Raw genomic sequence first — 11,371 nt, 5'->3', positions numbered from 1 at the left:
GTAATTAAGAGAGCAATAAGAAACTGAAAATAGAACTACCCTATGGTCCAGCAATTGCATTATTAGATATTTACTCAAAGGATACAAAAATACACTCAAAGGGGTACATGCACCCCAGTGTTTACAGCATTATCAATAATAGCCAAACTATGGAAAGAGCACAAATCTCCACTGACTGATGAATGGATAAAGGGGTGGTAACAAAGGGGTGGTAACGAAGGGATAGTGTGTGTGTATGTGTATATATATACGTATACATACATATATATATATATACATACACACACACACACACACACACACACACACACATATACACAATACCAGTATTACTCAGCCATCAAAAAGAATGAGCTCTTGCCATTTGCAGTGGTGTGGATAGAGCTAGAATGTATTATGCTAAGTGAAATGAGTCAATCAGAGAAAGACTAATACCATTATGATTTCACTCATGTGGAATTTAAGAAACAAAACAGATGAAGATATGGGAAGGTGGAGGAAGAGAAGTGAGGGAAACCACAAGAGACTCTTAATGATAGAGAACAAAGTAAGGGTTGATGGAAGGAGATGGGTGGGAGACTAAAGATTAAAATTAAGAATGTATATTCATCAAAAAATATGTGATCCAAGGAAAGGCAAACGACAAAGTGGGAAAAGGGATTTCCACATACAGAATAAAGAGCTCATATCCAGAATATATAAATTATTCGTACATATTAATAAAAGAGATCAGAGACTTGAACAGGGACTTTACCAAAAAAGGAAATTCAAATAGCCAACAAACATTCAGGAGGTATCATTCCACCAGAATGGCTAAGATTAAAGACTTATCATACTGAGTGGTAGAGAGCATGTGCAGAAACTGGAGCTCACACTACTGAAGAAGTATAAATGGATAAACACACTTTAGAAAACTGTTTGGCAGTGTTTACTAAAATTTCACACCTTTTTTCTCATTCTTGACCTGGATGGGTGTTACACAAGTATCCACTTTGTGAAATTTACAGAGCTACTTTTCCTCAATGCCACACTTTAATTTTTTTTAGGCTTAGTCTTTTTTAATGTTTATTTTTATTTTTGAGAGTGCATGCATGAACGAGCGGGGAGGGGCAGAGAGAGGGGGAGACAGAGGATCCAAAACAGGCTCCATGCTGACAGCAGAGTCAGTCAGATGCAGGACTTGAATACACAAACCATGAGATCATGACCTGAGCCAAAGTTGGTCACTCAACCGACTGAGCCACCCAGGTGCCCCACCAGACTTTAATTTTTAAAGTTCAGCGTTTTTATATTTGTACCTTCATCCTAACAAGGCAAAGACTCTAACATTTTCTTGGTCCCTTGACCTCCATCATGTTGATACTGTCTAAAATTAATTATGGATATTTCCTCTTTCTCGTCCTATTCACACTTTACCCAGGTATCTAACCACTCCTTCTGCCTAGCTCTGATAATATCTCTTGGACTTATTGTTGCTGAGCATTTTCTCAAAAAATGTTTATGATGTGGATTTTTGATTGGTAAATCTTAATGATTGTATTAAGCCCTCACATTTGAATAACAATTTAAATGGATGTAAAGCTTTAGGTCCAATACTTTAAAAGGTTTTCTTACAGTCAGTTTTGCTCTTGAAAAGACAGATCAATCTGATTCTTATTCCTTTATACAAGAAAAATTTTTATTTTTTACAAGAGTAACTTTTAGATTTTTCTCATTATCAATATGTCTCTAGATGTGGGTACTTCTTGTTTGGCACTTCACGGCCCTTTCAATCTTTAATTTTTTCTTATCCTGGACCTCTTTTGTTACTTGAATGGTGGCACATCTACTTTGTCCTTCATCTCACTTAAATCTGAATTCATGTCTTCTTTTTTCTCTTTTGCTTCTTTCTGGGAGAATTTCTCAATTTGACTTTCCAACTCACTAACTCATTCATCAGCCATACTCATTCAATTTTTATTCCACTTATGTTATTTTAAATATGTTTTTTATATTTCAACTTGGCTCATTATTTCTTATTCTTATACCACATTGCTAAACTCTTCCCTTTTTTTTCTGTTTACAGGCTTAATTTTAGATTCTGATGATCTTATGTAATTGAGTTTTCTTTTGAACCAGTGGCATTTCTTGGTAATCACTTTACTTTGGCTTGTGAACTCACTTACCTGATGGTATGGGCTCTTCTGAGTGATAGAATGCCCTGGGGAAAGGCTAAGGGCAGCAATCTGGGCTATGTTGGGGGTTCAAAGAGAGGGAAGAAGATAAAGCCCTATGGTGCACCGCCCCAACACTACAAAAACCACAGTAAATTATTTGTTTGTTATCTACGAAGTAACCCTTCAACCATAGCTCCCTCTTTAGACACCGTGGGAGAAATGGCAATTTCCTAAGGCATTTCCTAAAGTCTAGGGCCTACGCTGTAACCCATTAGTCCTATAAGTCTGGAGGGGGAGGAGTGAACAAATAATGCACAAGCTAGTCAGTCCTTACCTGTTTTCCCCAAATCTTCACCCAAAAGGGTTTTGTGCTGCCCAGATTTTATCTGTGAGGACACCTGCAGCAGAGGTCTGGTTCACTGTACTAGTACCTGCTGTGAGAAAGCAGGCAAAGGCAACTGGTTTTCTCTAATGAATCTACTCACAGACATTCAGCCAGCCATACCCCCACCAAGAACCACTTCAAAACAGCTCCCATATCCCCTGTGAGTTTTACCTTTTTTTCTTGTAATTATTATCTAAACACACTAAAAGAAACATTCTAATCAAAATATAATAGAACTTTACATGGCTTTATTTATACATTACTGGTATTGAAAACAAACTTTATACAAAAAGTTTTATACAGATAAAAAAAAATCCTTGGCTAGGCAAAGCCATTTATGTGTGTATGTACACACAAACACACCTATACACAAAGTATTATACATCACTGTAATTATACATATTTACATATACACTATTTAAATTATTTTACAATGTACCAAAATGAGAGGCAATTAGAAAAGCAAATAAAAATGGATGAAAATGAACTAAATAATCGTTTCAAATGCTACAAAATTATTTTGAAAAATCTAGAAAAGAAAGTCATTTCTTTGAGGTTTCAATGCCATTTCGTTGTTGCTTTTATCTTAATAACAAGTTCTGTTCAAAAATAAATATCTTGACCAATAACAAGTGAGCAAATCAGACTGATGACTGGAACAAGCCAAGCACGCTGACTTGAGATTAAAGCGTCAGCAATTACAAATGTAGATTTTTATTACTAATCGAATATGCCATGAAACTGCCCTCTACTTCCCCATTTAAAACATGAGGAATTCCAAGCTTCTGTGAAATATGCAATATCAATCAAGACTCCAAGGAATTCAGCAATTTATCTGTAATGTAAGAAAATGCTGAAGTTATGATTCTATTTTTCTGATGACCATTTTATAAGGTGTTGTTCTTTAAATGAGTTCACTCAGGTATATCAGTGATAAAGAACTAGCTTTTTACAGACTCAGTTTGGTAACTTTATTGCTATATTCTGATTCTGGCAAGAATCTTATGAGACTATAGCACTTGGATGGAAAAAAAATCAGTTAAGAGACAGATAGGAATAAAATAACCTACTATTTTTGCTATCATGCAAGCAAAAAAAATTTCAAGTAACAAATCCACTGAAGATTTTAGATTTGTAAAGGAATTTGGAAATTTCAAACTAATATGCATCACTTTCAGATACAAGTTAATTCTTTCATAAATGTATGTATTATCTTCACAAGGGAATGGAACTCACATTTTAACATAACATTCAGGTAAAATAAAAACTCAGTTTCATTTCTTAAAGGCAGTAAAAATTTTAAAGCACAGTAAATCTGAAAAATAATCAGGCCATTGTAAAAGGTTCTTAAAGAATAAGCTTTTCTATTTAAATTCTCCATTATTCAATCTTACATTCTGAATTATGTAAATAGGATTTTAACTTCACAGTAAACTGCTAAATATCTTCTGAAGATCTCACTAGCAAACTAGTTGCTTGGAGAAGATATTGAAACTAACAGGTTATCCACAGATAATAAAATTTCCACTGGGTCCAGAAGTCGATTTAAACTTCAAAAATATAAGGACCCTTCACACTAAGATCTATGTCCAAATATGGATTCTTTTCAGATTTAATTTAATTTGAACTGAACTGAATTTGAAATTGGGTGTTCTGCATTCAAGTAATTATGATACAAATATAGTGAAAACAGTGATAGGTTAAGTACCTTTACAACTTTCTTTATGTAAAGTCCAAAATATCTAAGCAATTGGTTCAGGCCTTAGAGAAAAAAAACCTGCTGATAATTATTGCCTGTATAGGAATGGCTTATATAATTATAAACCTGTAGGAATGGCTTAAATAAACTAAGAAAACAGGTCAGTGAACATCATTAATAATTTAACTTGGTAAATCATGTCATCTATTCAGATGACAAAGGATTTCATGTTTATGAATGATGTACGTTTTATATTTTAAAATATTTAGTACTCCTAATTAAAATTTGAAAAATACTAAATTTCAAAGACTACAGAGTTCACTGCCTGTGAAATGTATGCTATTCAAGAATGTTTTATTTTTCTTCATCTATAAAAAATTTTTTGTTAATCATCAAATGGATTATCCCCCCGCATCTTAGACTCATCAGCAATCAGAAGGTTGAGAAGAAATATGATATGTTGGTTATACTCCAAAAAAAAACAAAAAAAAAGGGTTGAGGAGAGGTGCCATGCTGATCTGAACTGCAGCAGGCTTCACTCTAAGCCATGTCTCTATGGATGAGCAACCTCTGAATCCTGCACGAGCAACCATCCTCCAACCTGTGACTGAAGCAGAAACTAAACTGGATGTCTCTACCCACTACTCATATCTTCAGTGACTAACAGGCCATTAACTGCACAGTTACAGTGTCAGATATTTACTTTACTGGTGTCCTGTAGCAGAACCATTAACTACCTGCATTTTGACTTTTCAAAAAGCTTCATTAGCTGCTGGAATCTTTCTGAGACCTGAAAAATTTTAAGTGACGGTTAATTACAAACATCTCAATATATATATATTTTTTATCTGTGATGAATATTTTCACAAAACATCTAAAGACAAAGAAAGTTGCCCTCAATAATAAAAACATGAAGTAATGTTTGGAAAAATAAAATATCTTCATTCTAAAGGTGATTGCTAGTTTAATTGTTCAATATTAAACATTCTTAAAGAAGCAAACATCATTATAAGACAAATGAGATCAAATAAGTAAATGGTAAGACAATAGGAAAAAATTAGGATTGTTCCCAACTACGTCCACAATCACCAAGATTTTATTTATTTATTTTATTTCCTTAAGTAATCTCTATACCCAAAGTGGAGCTCAAACTCAAGATCCCAAGATAAAGAGTCACATGCTCTACTGACTGAGCCATCCCGGTGTCCCTTACCAAGTTTCTAACAGTCCTATGTAAAGAGCCATACTGTTAAAGAAAATGGTTAATAGGAGCCCCTGGGTGGCTCAGTCAGTTGAGTGTCCAACTCTGGATGTCAGCTCAGGTCATGATCTCATGGTTCGGGAGGTCAAGCCCCACATCAGCTCTGCGTGGACAGTGTGGAGCCTGCTTGGGATTCTCTCTCTCCCTCTCTCTTTGCCTCTCCCCACTTGCGCTCTCTCTCTCTCAAAATAAACATTAAAAAATTTTTTAAAGAAATTGGATAATATCTACGTATTTTAAACATGATAAAGGTTAAATCTAAATATAGTAGAAACACTTGTAAAATTATAGAAATGCAAAAATTGGGTAGTTACCTGATATGGATTTTTATTCAACTTGGCAGCTAAATAAGAAAATGTTTTCAATGATGGCCCTCTTTTTTGACACTCCAATAAAATTTCCCGGTCATCATTTCTGAAGAGAGAAAAATGTTATTTTAGTTTCTGTAGATTAGAGTAGGAAGGTAACAAAAATTCCAATGCCTTAATGTCTACAAATAGGAGGTGACATTTTTCTTAAAAGCCCACAGAAACAAACTGCATATATCAAAATATGAACAATGATTATCTCTGAGAAATATACATGATTTTAAAAGCCCACAGAAACAAACTGCATATATCAAAATATGAACAATGATTATCTCTGAGAAATATACATGATTTTAATGTTTGAGTTCACACATATTTCCCAAAAAATTTAAAAAAAAAATTTTTTAACATTTATTCATTTTTGAGAGACAGAGTGTGAGTGGGGAAGAGGCAGAGAGAGACAGAATCTGAAGCAGGCTCCAGGCTCTTAGCTATCAGCACAAAGCCCGACGTGGGGCTGGAACTCACACACTACGAGATTATGACCTGAGCTGAAGTCAGATGCTCAACCAACTGAGCCCCCCGGGGGCCCCCAAAATTTTCTAAAATAAACCAATTTATTCTAATGACAAAATTAAAGGTTTTTTTTTTCTTAATCTACCTTTAATGTGTAGAGTACTTTCTTTTTAATGTTTATTTTTGAGAGAAAGTGCACACGTTCACACACAGGGGAGGGGCAGAGAGAGAGGGAGAGGGAGACAGAGGATCCGAAGTGGGCTCTGCACTGACAGCCAGCCAGATGCAGGGCTTGAACTTGCAAACCAAGAGATCATAACATGAGCTGAAGTCAGATGCTTAACCCACTGAGCCACCCAGGTGCCCCAATGTATACTTTTAAAATTAGGGCCCAAACAAGATCAAAGTCTTCATAAGCAGAAAAACCAAAAGTAAAATAGAATCCAGGCATTCTCATTCCCAGATTTGTTTTTCTACGTGATCTGAACCAGTGCGTGTTATAATCTGAGATACTATTCTGCCATCTATAAATTACCTGGAATGAAGGCATGGAAGACTGTGGTATTAAACAAAACTGGTTACCAGGGGGTTGCTATACAGTTCCCCTAGACCTTTGAGCATGTCCAGGACCAGAGGTTAAGAGCAAAAGCAAAGGGACAGTTTCTAGAGACTTGAGCTAAGCTCAAGGTGACAAGGGAGAAAGAATGTGGGACTCTCGGGGTGCCTGGGTAGCACAGTCGGTTAAGCATCCTACTCTTGATCTCGGCTCTGGTCATGGTCTCATAGTTGTTGAGTTTGATGGGGCTCTGTGCCGATGGAGTAGAGCCTGCCTGGGATTCTGTCTCTTCTCTCTGCCCCTCCCCAACTTGTGCTCTCTCTAAATTAATCAATTAATAAAACTTTAAAAAAAAAAAAAGGATGTGGGACTCTCAAATGGGGCAAAGAGCCAGGCACTTCACATGCATCCAAACACCAACTGTTCCCCAAACGTGCATGTCCCCACATTCCACTTCCCTCTCTCCCTCTGCCCCCTCCCACTTGCACATGCATGTTCTCCCTATCAAAATAAATATATTTTTTAAAATTAAATGCAATTAATTAAATAGAATAAAACAAATTAAACTAAATAAGTAAAATAAACAAAACTGGTCACCAATTTCAACATGATTCAGTTTCCCTCATTATGCACTCTAGTTAAGTCTGGAGAGCATGAACCTCTAGTCCAATGGTTCACAAATGTAGTCACCTTTAAATCTCCATTTCTTAAAAAGTTTACATGAAAGTCAAGAGGACAACCAATTGATGAAACTTTTTCGAAACTCCTAGTTTAGGGGAAAACTCAAATTACAAATGCACTTTTTGCCCGTTTCACCACCTATCATTCTTCCTTTCTAAAATGTGGTTATATTCTTCCTTTCTCCTTACAAAGAATTTTTAACTGAAAAAGTTAAAAAATTTTTAAAAGAACAGTGAAAAGTTATGTCCATGGTGCTGGACATACCTGGTTAAGAGCCACTGCTCTAAACTGTTCTATACTACAGCTGGACTGCACTCTAGAATGCATCCTTTACCAACTTTGGCCACTTTTCAAGTCAGTCCTCACTTGCCTTATTTTAGGATGGGATAAAACTATGATGACATGACAGAACAGATGCCTGGCCTCTCAAAATTTCCTGGTGACTTATAAGTCTCAAGATTCTTACCTTGTCCATAAAACTATAATTTCTCCCTTCTTTTTAATAACATTCTTTGCAGAAAGGCTTATAGGAGAAGTGGCAGTTGCTGACAGCTCCTCGATCCCTGGGCTTGACTTCAATGATGAGAGATCTTTAGTCACTGCAGGGGCCTTTTTCTTACTGGCTTTCTTTCGGTGAGCTTCACCATTCTCAGAAGAATCATGGGTAATTTTCTTAGTCTTTTCCCTACTGGTTAAGTCTGTTTCCTTTCTCTGTTTTTTATGAGAATGATTTAGATCAGAAAGTTTTTTTCTCTTTTTAGGAGCATTATCCAAAGTCCCAGGCAACACTGAACTATCAGAATTTGATGCCGACTCTGGTTTTAAGTCATCCTTTTTTACTTCACATGAACTGGGAGGTTCTGAGGTCAAATCGATACAGGCTTTCTCAACAATGCATTCCAAAGGCCCGTTTGCCACTTGCACTTTTCCTTCCTTACAGTTATCTTCATCTACACATATCACCTGACATTCCAAGCGTTCAACACCTAAAGCAGGATGGTTACTCTCATTTTTACTCTCACTTGAAACCTCTTGTGTCAAATCAATGAAAGCATCTACAGTATCAGGCTGCATATCATCTAGTATTTGAGCATTCTGATCCAAATTGCCTTCAGAGCATCCCAACTGATCAATATTTAAAACTGTTACTTCTATGAATTCCCCCAAGTTTTTGGTCTCAGTGACTGGATCTTTTGTGAGGTCTATATATGTGTCTGGAAGATGATCCTCAACAGAATGTGAAATTTCTTCCATTGGAGGCAATTCTTCAATGCTTTCAGGTACTTTTGGTTCCCATACTTGATGCAACTTGAAACACTCATCAGCCACTTCATTACCATGACTCACTTTACCTGAAGCATCTTTAAGAAATTCGTATATATCAGGAACCTGTGTTTGTATCATACAGTCCTGTTCTTCATGAGCTGATTTACTGCTGTCAACATTGTTGTTGGAATTTAATTCCTCCACAGATTTAAAAACTCCATTCTGACATGAAACATACTCTTTCTCCACTGCTTTATCTGCTTCTTTTTCCACTCTGGGCAACGATGCCAGTGACTCGTCAGCCACCATATTCTGTTTAAGACTAGGGGAGGTAGATGGTGCGGCACGCCGTATTTTCACAATGAAATGATCATTGGACTTTTCCATTATGACAGCATGCATGGGTAGGTTGGGGTGGTACTGAAAGCCTGGAGTAACAGACCGACTTGTCCATGATGAAGAACAACTTGATTTGCTGCTCGAATTATCAGACTCCAGAGCTAAATGAATATCTTGTTCAGATGCATCCTCTTCTTCAAGTAAGGCATCTTCACTAAAATGGGCACTAATAACTTCTTCAGGAGTTGAACTTGACAAAACTTCAGGCTTTAAGAAACTGAGATGACCATCTGACTTCAGAGGTGATGGTACTGTTAAAGAGACTGCGAGATCTTCAAGAAGTATGGAGGAAATGCAGGGCTTGCTCTTTTCTGAACTACATCCATTATCTTTACTCAAAGCTATATTAGTGGACACTTCAAACATGCAACTTTCATCCAACACATCAGGATGAACTGGCAAAGAAAGTCCTGAAGACAAAGATGGACCTTTCTCAGATGACAATAATGACCAATTGTCATCACTAATCATTTTAGGACATGGAGAAACCACCCCTGAAACCAGCTCATCAGTTGTACAAGTTGGTATAGATTCGCACTTAAGACTCTCCAGCAGCTGTTTTTCTGGAGTCTTTAACTCCCACTCACTTTTTTCATTACAATTAACACTGTTATCCAAAAGATCAGAACCCTGTAACAAACTTTTGAATATTTCACCCATCTGTGCATCGCTCACTAAATTAAAAGTAAGGCTAGATGCTTGCTGTTCAGTAAGAATCTCGAAACTGCGTTCTGGCTTCAAAGCTGCATGCTGGGATGTTTGTGCATCCTCTATGGTGTTGCCTTCCATTTTTCCTGGCTTTGGGATGCTGGGACAGTTTGGTTCCAAGGAGCGTTCTTCAGACTGAGAGTTCTTAATGTTATCAAAGCAAGTGTTAGAACTTTTTTTAATGTCACGCTTTACGGTGTTAATACTGAAATTATCTTGAGGTTTTTCCTCTGATTTTTTACATCCAAGTGCAGACTTATGATTAACAGAATCTTCCGATTTGGGGGATTTCCCTTTCAGCATTTCTTTGCTGGAGTTGTCCACATTCCCCTTCTGACAATTTGAATATTGTGCTTTCTCCTTATTTATCTTTTCACGTTTTCCTTCATCACTGTCACTGCCAAAGTTTATGGAATCACAAAACTTTCCTAAGATTTTCTTAAGCTTTCCAAACAAATAATCCAGCTGTTCTTCTACAAACTTCCACAATTTTTTTTTCATATCTGGTAGCTGCTGTTCAAACAAACGATCCACAATGCCATTCTTTTTAACTTGCTTAAGTTTGGATTCTATAACATCACAGAGATTATTCTGTAAAGTAGTCACTGACTTTGAGATCTTGGATAAGTCAAGGTGTTTAATTAGTGATGTAAAACTCAAAATTGCTGACTCGATAATTCTATGAAATTGTATTAATGAAAATTTTATCTTGAATTTCATATAATTTTTCCTTACATGTTTTCTTATCGTTCGTAACATGTGCATAATCTCTCGTACAGAAGAGGGTGCAGCAATAATTGGAACTATTTTTTCCAGGCTGGAGGTACTCATGGTCTTATCTTTCCTCTCTGTTTTTGAAGATCTGCTAGATTCACTTTGTCTATTATTATTCCATCTGCTTTTGGTCTGATGAATTTTTATAGATGTTTTCCTACTGTCTTTACCCAAGTGCATAGTACTTTTCCTACTTCCTGGGTTACTTTTTGCATTCTGGACTTCAGTAGAAGTTCTAGGTTTGGCACTTTTTTCAAAACTTTCTTGTGGTTTAGATTTTTCACTGTCGCTTATAATTTCTCCTTCTTCCAATTCATCTAAAGATGAATTCTTATGGTAGTCTGCATCTGTAAGTTTGTCAGATTTGCAAACTGGCTTTTGATTTTCCTTATTGAGATCAGACTTGCTCTTAGAGGTAGATTGAGCCGAATCTGGTGGAAATATATCTGTGGAAGAGAAAAGTGTATTATAGTCACATGACAACTGAGTTCTAGTCATTTGACATTTCCATACTAAACATAACAAAAACTTAAGTACTGAGGCAACTCATTATTTTAATAGCTTTTTTTTTTTTAGTAGAATGTTAATGCCTAATATTTAATCATGTCATATGTCTTTTGTCACCATTTTTAATAGCTTTTTTTTTCTTAGTAGTATGTTAA

The 11,371-nt window shown here is 36.2% G+C and overlaps 1 protein-coding gene across 3 annotated transcripts in view; it reads right to left on the bottom strand.

The window, feature by feature from the left end:
• Window positions 1-2,767: 2,767 nt before the first annotated feature.
• Window positions 2,768-11,371, bottom strand: part of CASP8AP2 (caspase 8 associated protein 2) — a 36,187-nt gene continuing 27,583 nt past the window's right edge. The window contains exons 9-12 of one of the 3 annotated variants that reach the window (XM_040474172.1): window positions 8,029-11,155; window positions 5,816-5,915; window positions 4,944-5,030; window positions 2,768-3,376 (exon numbers count right to left, since the gene is read on the bottom strand). In XM_040474172.1, coding sequence (XP_040330106.1) covers window positions 4,974-5,030; window positions 5,816-5,915; window positions 8,029-11,155 — 3,284 coding nt within the window. In that variant the 3' untranslated portion in view covers window positions 2,768-3,376; window positions 4,944-4,973. Of the gene's footprint in view, window positions 5,031-5,815; window positions 5,916-8,028; window positions 11,156-11,371 lie in introns of all 3 variants that reach the window. The other 2 variants (XM_040474173.1, XM_040474171.1) reach the window with 2 other exon arrangements.

Source organism: Herpailurus yagouaroundi, unplaced genomic scaffold, assembly GCF_014898765.1.
Source record: "Herpailurus yagouaroundi ecotype Mexico unplaced genomic scaffold, PumYag 139, whole genome shotgun sequence".
NCBI classification, from domain to species: Eukaryota; Metazoa; Chordata; class Mammalia; order Carnivora; family Felidae; genus Herpailurus; species Herpailurus yagouaroundi.
This window is presented reverse-complemented; position numbering and strand designations above follow the sequence as displayed.